Source organism: Tympanuchus pallidicinctus, unplaced genomic scaffold (assembly GCF_026119805.1).
Source record: "Tympanuchus pallidicinctus isolate F22 unplaced genomic scaffold, pur_lepc_1.0 scaffold18, whole genome shotgun sequence".
Taxonomy (NCBI): Eukaryota; Metazoa; Chordata; class Aves; order Galliformes; family Phasianidae; genus Tympanuchus; species Tympanuchus pallidicinctus.
This window is the reverse complement of record NW_026294699.1, coordinates 14187773-14201617: the sequence shown is the minus strand read 5'-3', so window position 1 is coordinate 14201617 and position 13845 is coordinate 14187773. Positions and strand designations below refer to the sequence as shown.

The 13845-nt window shown below is 43.5% G+C and overlaps 2 protein-coding genes across 3 annotated transcripts; one reads left to right on the top strand and one right to left on the bottom strand.

The window, feature by feature from the left end:
- Positions 1–74: 74 nt before the first annotated feature.
- AIMP2 (aminoacyl tRNA synthetase complex interacting multifunctional protein 2) lies at positions 75–2455 on the bottom strand. Of its 2 annotated transcripts, none has more exons than XM_052680529.1 (4): positions 2285–2455; positions 1581–1787; positions 1065–1296; positions 75–594 (listed from the first exon to the last, which is right to left on the bottom strand). In XM_052680529.1, the coding sequence occupies exons 1-4, from the start codon at positions 2396–2398 to the stop codon at positions 209–211; spliced, it is 939 nt and encodes a 312-aa protein (XP_052536489.1). In that variant the 5' UTR covers positions 2399–2455; the 3' UTR covers positions 75–208. The 2 variants fall into 2 exon arrangements, with proteins under 2 accessions (XP_052536489.1, XP_052536490.1); XM_052680530.1 differs by having other exon boundaries at positions 1581–1783; positions 2285–2454.
- Positions 2456–2563: 108 nt separating this feature from the next.
- On the top strand, positions 2564–13809 carry PMS2 (PMS1 homolog 2, mismatch repair system component). Its single transcript, XM_052680518.1, has 15 exons — positions 2564–2673; positions 2839–2978; positions 3272–3358; positions 4329–4431; positions 5068–5251; positions 5736–5903; positions 6371–6468; positions 7193–7292; positions 7573–7657; positions 8123–8275; positions 9574–10462; positions 11294–11461; positions 11947–12047; positions 12867–13036; positions 13411–13809. Exons 1-15 carry the CDS (start codon positions 2654–2656, stop codon positions 13552–13554), a joined length of 2610 nt encoding a protein of 869 aa, XP_052536478.1. The 5' UTR covers positions 2564–2653; the 3' UTR covers positions 13555–13809.
- The last annotated feature ends 36 nt before the right edge of the window (positions 13810–13845 follow it).

Sequence of the window (13845 nt, the reverse complement as noted above, 5' to 3'; positions counted from 1 at the left end):
CATAGGACTGCTTTAGGTAACTAAACAAACGTGTTTCTCATGCAGCAGCTAAAAAGGAAGATCACTTACAAAAGGCAGCTGTAATGTTTTTATTGGTTTTAGAATTCTATCCAACTGCAGAAACTGCTCTCATAAAGGATTCAAACCATGACAGTAGGTGTGGGGTGGGAGTAGGTTAAAATCACCCTGTTTATCTAAAGGTACAGGCTTATTTCAGTAGCTTAATAACAGAGCTGAAAGGTGCTAAGTTCTCACAGGACTTCATCCATTTCTGCACGTTGGCTGGTGCAGCATTTGCACTGCCTGTCTGCTGAAGCACGCACCACGCCACAATATCTGCCACGGTGAGTTCGCTTCCCACCAGCCACGGCGTCTTGCCCAGGGCAGCGTTCATGGATCGCAAGACTGCTCCTTTTTCTTTACTGCTGCCTTCTTTGAGCTGGAAGATGGCTGTGTCAACCCAGCTGTCAATCAGAGTTGAAGTAATGGCATTGTACTTCTGGCCGAAAAGGGAAAAGAGAAATCTAGCAATGTTCCCTTCTCCTTCAATTGGGCACATTGTTTGAATGCTGAACTTCATCTGAGGTTTTGGAACTGAAATCAAGAAGAGAAAAGTGATTACTGTAGAGAAGCTAAATACATTGGTAAGATTTGTTTCTGATGCCATCAGCATTTCTAATGTGAACTTGACAACAGTTTTTCAGTTTTCTTAGTCTGAATACTTAAACTAAAGCAATAACCTGGCATAAAAAAGCTCCCATTGGACTGCAGATTGAAAAATCTCTCAGCCAATCTTTGTAGAATCTGTATCCACAGGATTGCTGGAGATGAGAGTTTCAAATAGCTGCCTTTTAAATGTCATTTGTGTTTTAATAGCAGTAACTCGGTTTTATTTCTCTGTTCCCACCACTGCTCACAGCTATCAAAAGTTCATACTTGCAAGAAGAGCAGAAATGCTACCTGTCCATCGTGTTATCAGCCATTTTACACCAAAGCATCTGTTCTATAGCATGAGTTTCACTTTCTGACCTACTGTATTCCCCTGGAAGATAACTTATTCTTACCATCCTTCCATATTAGAGTGAAGCCCAACTGATACTCATGGCGTGGTTGCTTCTTCATCTGCTCCCCAAAGCATTTCAGGAGTTTTTCTGGCACACTTTTCACTGATGAATGTGTGTGAACGGCTGATAGTATCTTGTAGCGCTCACAGAGCAGGCTGTGCAGTACTAATAAGGACAATGGGGGCACAGAAGGATTTGCATTGATTACGATATCTTTCAGGGCACCGTAATCCTGAATAGAAAGGAAAAAACAGTCAGGTAAGACACTTGCCAGATGTATATAGCCATGCATGTGTTTAAAACTCCAGGGGTAAACAAGTTTTGACACTTAAATCACCGAAAAATTTAAACATCTTCCTTCTTCAACGTTTATGGATATTGCAGTAAATTCTACCAAATCTGTAGTCAAAATTTTGTGAGTTCTGGGGGGCTCCAAGTCTTAACACCCCCCTTCCACCCCTTCTGAGCTGAGGGCAAAGAAACCACCCACCATTGTACGTGCTGAACTCAGCTTACCTTTCCAAGCATCAAGTCTAAATCCGCTCCATTTGTCGTCAGAGGAGAAGACTCATCATTTTGAATGACGTGAGTCACATCGAAGTCAGCATCAGGAGTCTGTACCATCTTTGAGAGCCCATCCACGGCGCTCTTCAGCTCATACAGGCGTTTCAGGATCTCCTCCTGGCGGGATTCAAGGGCTTGAAGCGACGGGTCGACTTCTTCCTAGAGGAGAGAAAGTCCCGTTGGGGTTCACTCAGCTCGGGGGCCACGTAGTGCACAGCTCGCCCGACCCTGAAAGCCTTTAGAGGCGCTACTCGCATCCTCATCCTTCACCGCGGAAAGGCGAGGTCTGTATCTGAGCTGCCTCACGTGCGTGCGGACGAGGTGAGCGCTGAGCTACTCGAGTGTCGGAAACGCTCATGGTTACCCGCCGGCTGCGCCGCGACTCTGCAACCTCCAACGACGTGAGAGGAAAACCTCCAGGCAGCCGCGCCGCCAGCCCGCCCGGGCCCTGCGCAGTACCAGGCCGCTCCGCGCGGAGGGCAGAGCGGGATGCGGAGCGCCGGGAGCGGAGGCAGGCAGGTAGGCGGGCGGAGAACCCGCGGAACGCGATGCGGAGCCGGAACCCGGCGGAAGGGGGGCAACCCAGAGGCCGGGCGCGGCGCCGCGCTTCCGCCGCACGGCAGCCAGGCTTGGGCGTGCCGAGCCCCCGCTCCTACCTGCGGCGTGGCGCAGCGGTGCAGGCTGGACACACGGTACATGCAGGTGGGAAGCTGCTCTGCCGGCAGCGGGCCCGCGGCGCCGTGCAGCGGCTTCACCTTGTACATGGGCATGGCGGCTCCCTGCTCGGCTCCCCTCAGCGCCGCGCGGCGCCGCTCGGCCCGCCTGGCCGCGCCCATTGGGCCAGAGGGAGCGCGTGTCTTTATGGACTCTCCCACCACCCAATGCTCGCTCGTCTCGTTTCCTCGCCTCCTTTCTATTGGCTGGCCCGAGCCAATGAGGTCAGTGACTCGGCAGGGAGAGACGGGCGCTGTTCCGGGCGGGGCGGGGCCAGGCCTGCGGGCGGCCGAGGCGATCGGCGGGAATCAATGGAGGCGGCCGAGCCCTGGTGAGCGGCCCGAGGCAGCCGAGTCCTCCCCGCCCCTCCCGGGAGCGAGCGCGGTCTCCTCGGCTTTTCGCTTCTTCCCCTCCCGGCTCGTGCGGCTCGGGGCGGCCGTGCGGGTTCCCGTGCCGCGCCGCCTCAGCCCGCCTGTCTCCGCCCCTCTTTTGGCAGCTCGGAGCCCGCCGAGGCCATCAGGCGCATCGACCGCGAGTCCGTGCACCGGATCTGCTCGGGGCAGGTGGTGCTGAGCCTGGGCACGGCCGTGAAGGAACTGGTGGAGAACAGCCTGGACGCCGGAGCGACCAGCATCGGTAACGGCCCTCCCGTCGGAGCTTCGCGGCCCCGCGGGCTCTCGGTACCGCTCGCATCTCGGCGCTCTGCACAGGCGCCACAAACGTGGGGCTCGGGGCGGTTCTCGGGACGGAGCCGGGCCTGCCCTGCCCTGCCCTGCCCTGCCCTGCCCTGCCCGCACGCTGGGTGCGGTGGGTGCTGCTTCAGACTTGTCCTGGAGAACGGCCGTCGGCGGGAGTTATTCCAAGTACCGCGCTGATACCCAACGCTGTGTGTTAACAGCTCTGGATGACTTCATTTCTTGTGTTTGTAGATGTAAGACTTAAAGACCACGGGGCGGAGCTGATAGAGGTTTCGGATAATGGAGGTGGAGTGGAAGAGGAAAACTTTGCAGGATTAAGTAAGTTAAACGGCTTTCATAATTTACGTTTAGATGCTTTGGAGGTATATTTTAGGTGAGATAATGACTGCTGCTCTTTACAAATTCGAATGGGCTTCTGAAGTGCTCTTGTTGTATTTGCTGTAGTTCAGAAGCAGGTCTTGGTTTGCTTGTTTGCTTAAGTGGAGCAAAGAGTAGGTGTCATTGTGGAGGAGAATGTCCCAGAAACGTTCATCTAGATTTATTCATGGTGAGTTGTGAGTCACTGCTGAAGGAGCCAGACTTCATGGGAAGTAAACTATAGATAGAGTGCGTGCTGAATGGGAGCCGACTGCGTGCACGTGGCTGCCAAACCTTCCTTCTGCTAGTTTCAGCGGTGCAAAACAGGAGCAGAAGCAGCACTATTTGACAAGTGCAACTGCTTGCTTTCTGCCTTGTTTCTTCCTCCACATCACCATTAGAGACCTCTTTCACCACGAGTTACTGTGTTACTTGTTGTGCTCGCAGTGTTTATCCGGTAGGCAGTGAACTCCTCTGCTGTTCAGCACAGGGAAGGTCCAGGGCTGCAGTTTGTTACCTGGTGATGGGTGCTGGCTGATTGCATAGAATTGAGCCCTCCTCAGGCTGTGGTTGTGGCACAGGATCCCATGCCTGTTTGCTGTATAACATTGCACGGCATGGCCCTGCAGTTCTCCTGCAGAGTAAAATAGATGGCAGAAGCAGCTGACCTGTGCTGCTCTGAGGCACCTTGTGGTGTGTGCCAGTCCTGCTGTATTGATTTCAGGTGGTAATTGTGGCACAGCAGGATGTGTGAGGATTTAAAAGTGAGCTTGTGAAGGGGAAAGGAAAGTCTTGTTTTGTTGCTATTACTCATTGTATGTTGAAAAGTAATTGCAGAAGTCTGCAGAAGTCTATATGGAAAATGTACTCGTGTGGCCTAGTGTCACTGTCACTTGGAAGTGAAATCTATACTCTAAATATCTCTTTCCAGCTCTGAAACATTATACGTCAAAGATACAAGATTTTTCTGATCTAACACACGTTGAAACGTTTGGGTTTCGAGGTGAAGCTCTCAGTTCATTGTGTGCATTAAGGTATTAACATTGCATTCTTGCTAGTAGAAAATTACTTAAAACAACTGAAGCCAACTTTTCAGCTTACTGTTATTGATAAAATGAGGCTGTGGAAACTTGCTGTTACTGAATGTGAGCTCTGTTTTGTGTGAAGTACATTGTGTGACATCCTGAAGTCCTTTCCATCCAGAATCCTTCTGCAATTCTAAGCATCTGATCTGTCCTTTGATGTATGAAACGTAGTGTTACTTCAGTATGCAGTCCTACATACTATTTGCTAGACTGCTATTCATAAAAACTCTATTAAAATTCTTCCAAGGAAGACTGCAGGTTTGAAATAGCACAGCTTTCGAGCAGTTTGCATTAAGATTGTCGTGCTGTTATGTGTTAGTGTGAGGAATGTGGTGTCCAGCAAAACCAGACTTTATCTTTGCGCTTTATATGAGAAGAACGAGAGGGATACAAGTAAAGATGTTTGCATTGTAGGTAGGAAAATAGCATCTGTAAAGCAGTGTAAGTTTTTGGTTGTTAGTGGTGAAAGTTAGCTACAATGAAAAGTACACCAGTAGTATTTTTTATGCCTGATGAGACTGTAAGTAATGATTAAGAAAATACGATGTTCAGTGGGTAATTCTATTGCCTGCTTCCTTCCATCAGTGACGTTAGCATTTCTACTTGCCATAAGTCTGCAAAGCTTGGGACTCGTTTGGTGTTTGATCACAATGGTAAGATCACCCAGAGAGCTCCTCATCCACGGCAGCGAGGAACAACTGTGAGCATACAGCAGTTATTTCACACTTTGCCAGTGCGGCATAAGGAGTTTCAGAGGAACATCAAAAAGGTGAGGCAGCTCAGAAGTTATTGCAGGGCTCTCACAGCCCTCCTCACTCACAGCTCGGTTCTCTGGCGTTGATCAGGACGAGCATGAGTGAGTCTGACTTCGTTTGAGTGAGTCTGGCCCTAACAAAAGTGTTCCCATGTGTTTTCTTCTTTTCTGTTTTGCAATGAATGCATGTGGAGGGGCAGTCTCAAATTTCCGAATGCTGAAAAGAAACAAAATTGCCATCACTTTTGTGTATTTTAACTGGGTGAATGCTACATTTAAAGTATGGCTGAATATCACTCTTGCAAATATGTCATTTGTTTTTAAGTACGTTATTTCTCACACAGTACGTGTAATTGGTTTGTGAGTATTTAAGAAATAAGTGGCACCACTTCTGGACATAAGGAAGTCTGTGTTGTGTGCAAATCTTGCAAGTGTTATCAACACAATGTTGTTTTACAAATATGTTTTGTGTGAGCGCCAGCTTTTTCTGTCTTCATAGGAATATGCAAAAATGGTCCAGATACTGCAAGCATACTGTATTATTTCAGAAGGAGTGCGGATTAATTGCACCAATCAAGTTGGCCAAGGAAAAAAGAGCCCTGTGGTATCCACTGCTGGAGGTCTGAACTTAAAGGAAAACATTGGAGCAGTATTTGGGAAAAAACAGGTATTCTGTTCTACTGACAAAAGGAGCAGTATTGCTAGAAACAGAAGTTTTTAAGACCTTCTTAAATAGAGGGGATGCAGGAAACCTTTAAAAATCATAAAGGGAGGTGGCAGGGGTTGACTCCTTGCACACCCTACAGATGGCAAAACTTGTTTTTTGCCTTTTGGTTTTGCTTAGAACTAGATTAGGTCATACGTAGGTAGCAGGACAGTCACATTTGAGTCAATAATATTGTTCCTCTGTCTATATTTGGTTTAATGTGAAGATCTGTGAAATAACTAAGGCAAATGTGGAGGTTTTCAGCACTCATCAGCTGTGTTATTGTCTTCTGCTGGGCTGGAGTTGGCTGTTGGATGATCTGGCTTGGCTGACTTGAAAAAAAAAATTATCAAATGGATTTTAGGCTAATAAGCAGCAGTGCAATAGAAGAAAAAAATCTACACGTTTCACTTTTTTCTATTTTTCAGTTGCAGAGCCTGATTCCTTTTGTTCAGCTGCCTCCCAATGAAGCTGTTTGTGAAGAATATGGACTCAAATCTACAGACCTCCCAGAAAAGCTTTATAGGTAGTCTGAGAAGAAGAAACCACTGCTGTCAGTGGTGTTTTAAGATAATCCTAAGTCTTAAAAAAAAAAAAGTTAAAAAAGGAAGTGGGGTGGTTAATAGTATTAAAAATAGTTGTGATCAGCATAATAGGTGTTAGTATAGTGTTTGGAAAAGGACATCAACTGATTTTTGAAGGAGTGAGCTCAGGACTGAGGTTCTGTAGTTGGATGAGAGAGGAGCAGGACTGCTGTGCCTTGTGCCCCAGCTCTGTGTTGCTGTGGTCTGCTGCTGAATGTCACCTTGAGTGTTCTGTGAGTCCGTGGTTCATATCTGTATGTCTTCAGTAGTGTTACTGAGAAATGGTGTGAAATGCGTGTAAATCAGTGAATTATGCTTTAAAATGTGCTTTTTTCTTCTCCTCACCGCATGTGAGGCTAACAAATAGGTGCATTGATATCTGGCCGATGCCAGTTCACAGCCGGCCTCTTCTGCTTTCAGAGCAGAAAAGTGGCAAATTCTTTTAAATCAGTCAGCAGCTTTTTCAGTTTTCTGATACCTCTTTGGAGCTCAGCACCAAGCCTTGGTCAGAGAGGAAGCCGGGGGGGAGAACCAGCCAGTGAGGTGTGGAACTGCGTAACGGTGTTTCTCCAAACCCCTATAAATCAGTTGTAACTGCAGTGGTCTGATTGAGAAAAAAAATTAGCTTCCCTCTTCCATTTCTCTTACTGCATTGTTGTTTCACAGTATCACGGGCTTCATTTCTCGCTGTGATCATGGCGTTGGGAGGAGCACAACAGACAGGCAGTTCTTCTTCATCAACCAGCGTCCGTGCGATCCAGCAAAGGCGAGTGGCTGCTTTATTTCTTTTTTTTTCCTAGCAGCAATATTAACTTGCCTGGTGTTTGCTGCAGACCACTTGATTGATAACAGATGCACATCTTTTGTCTTGATGCTGTAAATTCCTTTCTTAAGGTTTTGTCTTCATCAGGTATCTTTGTGTGAATAAAAGCTGAATTGTGTGAGATGAGATTTAGGGCCCTTTTAGCTTTGTGAGCAGTTAAATTACATCCTGGTTTGAGCTGAAAGATAAGAGTATCAGCTTTTACTGTTTTCCACCTCTACAGGTTGTCAAGCTTGTGAATGAAGTTTATCACTTATACAACAAACACCAGTATCCTTTTATTGTCCTTAACATTTGTGTAGATTCTGGTGAGTTATGAATAATTTTTAGTACCTTTTTTGTAAAGGCTAAAATTGAATTGAGGAATAAATTGTAGTTATTTAAAGAGCATCGTTTATTTGGAGAACACTGTAACTTCTGTTCTGTGACTTTCTCCACCCTGATATTTTTGGTCTGCAGTTGGTGAGGGGGAGATGGAGTTCAGCTGTGATTCCAATTTTTCCTTTTTACTTTTTCTCTACTGTGAAGTAATTTCTTAGTGAGAAAAAGGAAATTTGTGTTTAGCTTAAATACAAGAAAACTTACATTGTGCAGAATTAAATCCTGTTTGCTGGGACGTTGGAAAAGTGTAATTTGCAGATACATTGTGAATGTTAACTGCAGTTTTGTGAAATTAGAGGGCAGAACAGCAGGGACTTTGATCTGAGGAAGGAAGGAGTTGGTTGGGCTTTTTTCCCCATGTGTAATGCAGTTGTTTTGCTTTTGATTTTTAGAATGTGTTGACATCAATGTGACTCCAGACAAGAGACAAATTTTGCTTCAGGAAGAAAAGCTTTTATTGGCAATTTTAAAAACTTCTCTGATGGAGATGTTTGGTAGTGATGTTAACAAACTGAATGTCAATCAGAATCTTCTGGACATTGCAGGTAGGACACAAAATGTGAAAATTCTGTGTTAACACATAGTAGAGAATTGAAAAAGTGTTTTAAATACCTGGAGAAGAAGTGGGGAAAATTTTTAGCTTTTAACTGATGTGCCTTTCAGGGCAGCTTTCTTTATGGGATCCTTAGTAATATTTTAATATATCAGCTTTCTTATAATAAAGGAAGACCCTAAGTTACCAATGCAACATTTTTTCCCCATAAAGTTGACTGTTGCATTAGCACAAAATTAATTAATAATGCCTGAAAGCATTTTCTCATTGATACGGGGGAAAGATTTATGTTGCTCTTTTCAGAGGAGGAGAAGGAGGATTTGTCTTTTATGATCCTGCCAATTTTTTCCTTCCTAAAACACAGAAATATCTGAAGTGCTACATCTGATTTTAACTTTAAAAATTAATTTAATTTAACTTTAATTTAATTTTAAAATCCTGAAATTAAATTTTAATTTAAATTTGTATATTTGTGTGTATTCCCATGACAAGTGTCATGGAGCACATCAGAATGCTGAAGAGCTCATGATCTAATGAAAAAGGCTCAGTGAGGATTGTTGGACAGAAGCATCCTTTATTTAAAATCCTCCTGAAAGAATGGTTGAAATCTCATAAACAGAGATTGAAATTTGAGTACAAGTTTCTCTTTGAATTTTCAGCTTGGATTCTTTTATGATAACCTCAGAGATCATTGGTTCCCCTGTCACTGAATAATCTTTCAGGGCACTTTTTCTATGCTAACAGCTTTTCATTCTCACTCTTTTCAGTGTAAACTCTTCTAATTTCCTTTCCGTCTATAGAATCAATTCCAGCCTCAGGCTGCTACTTTTAGGCTTATCTCTGGTAAAAGACACATCAGCCTGACAATTTGAGAGAATGAAATCCTCTTATTACCTGTGAATAACATGCAGTACAAGTATCTGTCATGCCAGCTCCTTAATTCCTTGCCCACACGTTCTTATAGCAGCCGCTGAAGCGGAAGAGTTATTTGCTTTTCATTGTCTTCCTACTAAAAATAGGAGTGCTGACTGGACTGACATGTTGTAGTTTGAAAAGATGCTCCACATTCACCCTCCTTAAGTTTTTTAAACACATCCCTCCTTGCCCACTGGATAGCAATGCATTTCAGCCCCTGCTCAGTCAGCTTAAGGGCACTTTGGAGGAGCTTGCTGCTTTTCTACTTCTCTTCCCTCCCTTCACTATAGCACATCGTTCAGTTTATGTTAAATTAGTTTATAGCTTATAATCTTGACTTTATTTGTTTATTATTTTTAATTCTCATTTTGTTAGGCAACCTGAAGGTCCCTCATGGAGACACAGAAAAGCCCTGGGTAGAAATGTCACATGGCTCCGAGACTGAAAGTCCAAGCAGCGAAGGAAAAAGAGCGATGACTCTTTCCAGGTTAAGGGAGTCGTTCTCTCTGCATCAAAGTGAGAGTTATTTCCAAAGCCCAAAAAAGGTAAAACAGAGACACAGCTCCACTAAACAACTGTCACTTGATACCATTTTGAGTACTGTGAGGACTGGAAAGGCTGTTTTGAGTGAAGATTCTGAGAGTTGTCGTGAGACCAAGTCAAAGATGTCAGTTCCAAGGAGATATTTGAGAGAAGTAGAAGAAAATACAGATTCTGGATTCAGTAGCACTTCTGGATCAGATGCTGGATATGACACTCCAGAGGCTGGGAGCTGTGTCATTGGTGAAACTGTAAATAATCCCGTTGAAGAAGAATTCTGTAGCTCAGAACAGCATCAAAGCGAGTGTCGTAAGACTGATGGACGTGGTGAGAAATCATTGGAAGGTGACATTCAGGTCTCGGGCACTGAACATAAATTAAATGGAGTGAATGACTGGAATAAGCAGAGTAACTTACCTCAAGAAGCCAGTAATTCTTCACCAAGAGTAAAATGTTTTAGAAGTGAGGCAGATGGCTTCAAGGCAGCTGTACATCCTGAAGTGAAGAATACCAGAAACTCTATGCCATGTGTTGATGTACTGGTGGAAGTTAAAAAGAAAACCGTGCCGCTTGAATTCTCTATGAAAGCTTTAGCAGAAAGGGTAAGAAAGATTGTACAGCAACAACAGAAGTGTACAGAAACACAAAATTACAGAAGATTTAGAGCAAAAATTAGTCCTGGAGAAAATAAAGTAGCAGAAGATGAATTAAGAAAAGAGATCAGGTATTTTTCAGCTTCTTAACTTGAATTTGCTAATTAATAACAATAGCTAAGGAGAAAAAATAAAAACTGTCTTGGAGGGTGGGAGAAAGGCTTACATCTACATTCTAATTTTGGAGATGCCTTTTGTCCAACTCATTATGCCATTATATCATCCATTTGGGCAAGCAGTTTTACCTGGCAGTGGTCTGCAGTTGTTGGAACTCAGTGCAAGCAGAATGTGGAAGAAGACACTAAAATGAAGGCCAAAAATATCATAGATGTGGCTCAGCTAAAATTTGCAATCTGCAGTGCAGGCAGAGAAATGTTGCGACAGGTCTGTGACACTTAAGAGATTGCACAGCTTGTATTTCTCCTTCATTAATGTGAAATTTGATGAGATGTGGTGGTGAAAATAAGTTGTCTTCGATGATCACTGGGCAGTAACAGTGTATGATTTGTGAATTTGGGGTATTAAATAAGGTGAAGAAAGTCTTGTCCTTGCAAAAAGTCAAACGTGTCAGCTGGTTTGTTTTAGGAGCATGCTGCTGCCTTTGTTACTGTTTATTTGCACCATCACCATCCTGCACGCTTCTAATTCTCTTCCCATTAGTGGCTATGTTTAAAATGGGTGAACATTGGGCAAATCTTGTCTGAGACATGAATTGTTCTCTGCCAGACGTGGTGCCACCAGTCAGTGCCATGTTCTGCATTCATATCCTGCTTCCATTAGACTTCATGTACACATTTTCCGTGTAAAGTTCTACAGGGGAAAAAAGGAAGTATTGAAGTTTTGTACTGACGTGGTAACTGATGAGGCTTGTCTTGTGATTTGCTTGTATTTCCTATATGCAGTAAAGACATGTTTGCAAAAATGGAAATCATCGGCCAGTTCAATTTAGGGTTTATAATAGCCAAGTTGAATTCTGATCTTTTCATAATTGACCAGCATGCTACTGATGAGAAATACAACTTTGAGATGTTACAACAGCACACGGTTCTTCAAGGCCAGAAGCTGATAGTGTAAGTATTCTCAGTGTTTTAACAATTCTATCACTTTAATTCAATGTTTTAGAACGATATGTATGATCTTCCTTATTTAGGTATTTCACACATTCAAGACATTTACAGCAAGAGTTATTTTTATATTCAGTGTTACAAAGAATCAGTCTTTAGATAAAATTTCCAATAAACTGCAGGTAATTGTAGCTGTGCAGCCAGTGAATGGTCAGTGAGGTTTCACAGCAGGATTAATGTCAGCCTCAATTTGCTGAGTGTGGTTGTGGAGTGAGGAGATTGGAGACGGTTATAGGCACAGGGAATGCTGCCCAGGTAGTTTTACTGTGCTGAGTAATGCTTGGAAACAGTGCTCTGCTCATGGTGTGGTTTGTTGCTGTTAGTTTTTACGAAGCAAGTGAGATGCTTTCCAAGAGAGTCGTGCTTTTGGTGTCAGAACCTTAAGCACTCTGTGTTCCGTACCCACGCAATGCTGCGTTTTTCTCTTTCAGGCCTCAAAACCTTAATTTAACTGCTGTAAATGAAACAGTATTGATTGAAAACCTGGAAATATTCAGAAAAAATGGGTTTGACTTTGTGATAAATGAAAATGGTGAGTTTGTGCCAGAATTATTTTATTCCAATTTGCATACAAAAATCTCTGAGCAGAAAAATTGAAATGATTTATCATTGCATACATCCTTTTTGTGAGGCTTACCATTTTGTAGTCTTCTTATGCTGTTTATGAGAACATTGCAGACTACCTCACTTTAAAAAAGTTGTTGCAGACTTTATAGTCACGATATGGAGTTGTGACAGAATGTGCATCTCCTGGATGTTTTATATTGAAATGTTTTTCCTGTCCTCTTAGACTTGTGGGTCCCAGTTAAGTCCGGGTAAATGGTAAACCTTGTGATTTTAAACTAAGATAGCACTGGTGAAATATCCTGTGGCTTTCCTTACTGCTTCAGCATCGACTCGATGTGTACTGATCTCATGAACTGTGAGCTCCATGCTCCTACAACGCAGGGTAACGCATATTTCAGAGCTTCCTGGGGGAGGATTGTGAAAGCCTTGTGTGCCAGCACTTCTGGCACTTGGGAAGTCACTACAGATTGTTCTGTGTCTTTTGCTTCAAAATCTCAAATTTTTGCCCAAAATGCTATTTATAATCAAGTTTTTACGAAATCTGCTTTTGGAAATTGAAGTATTTGTCATCATGAGTTTTCAAGCAGTTTCTTGTCAATTAGAAGAAGAGAGTCTGCTGGACTGCTTTGGTTAGCTGTATATCTCCTCAAAAGACTAAAGTGAAATGTTGGCACACAGGCAGAAGACATCAATGTATCGAAGTAGTTTCTCTGTTTTTCCTCTTAAGAAAAAGTAATTTCATGTAATATTTTTGTTTCTTCATTAATTATTGCAAATCTTTCAGCTCCTGTTACCCAGAGAGTTAAATTAATATCCTTGCCAACAAGCAAAAACTGGACATTTGGTCCTCAAGACATAGATGAGCTGATCTTCATGTTAAGTGACTGCCCTGGAGTCATGTGTAGACCTTCCAGAGTCAGACAGATGTTTGCTTCTCGAGCTTGCAGGAAATCTGTAAGTACAGCTCAAGCTCGATGTTTGTTTTCAGATAAGAACCGTATTTTCTGTTGTATTACACGTGGCTGTATCTGCATGTATATTGCAGGGGAAGTTTCTTTACTACTAGATTTCAGCAGCTAATATTCTTACTTTCATTCCCTGTCTTTTTCTCTAGTGGGGCTTCAGAAGGATCCTGGCCATTTTATATTCTGGTTCAAGCTAGTGCATTTCTGAACATACTTGTTTTGATCAACTTGCAGGTCTTTTTCCTTCTAATGTCTTGCACAAGACATTATTTGCTGTAGTAGTAGAAGTACCACTGTTATCTGTATGTCAGTTGTCAGTGCGGAGTAAGAAAATACTGTTTTTGTTTTTTACTTTATTTGCAGGTGATGATTGGAACTGCTCTGAATGTGCAGGAGATGAAAAAACTGGTTACTCACATGGGTGAGATTGAGCATCCCTGGAACTGCCCCCACGGAAGGCCTACGATGAGGCACATAGCCAGTCTGGACTTGATCGCAGCTGAGTGACTGTCAGCTTCTCTTCTGTGACGCTTCCCACGGCAGCAGCTCGCTGCTGTCCCAGGCTTTTATCACGGCTGTCTGACTTGGACTGAAATACGTAGCCGGGTTCCACAGTAAGAAGTCATTCAGCAGTCTCGTCCTTCTGATCAACGGTACTGACATAGAATTCGTGTGAATACCAGCTTTCATTGTGGTTTACTTTATGTATTACTCAATTTCGTAGTCAAGGTTTTTAAAATAAATGTCGATGTGTGTATGTGGGGACCCAGAGCGGGCTACCATCGTTCGCTGCAGCTA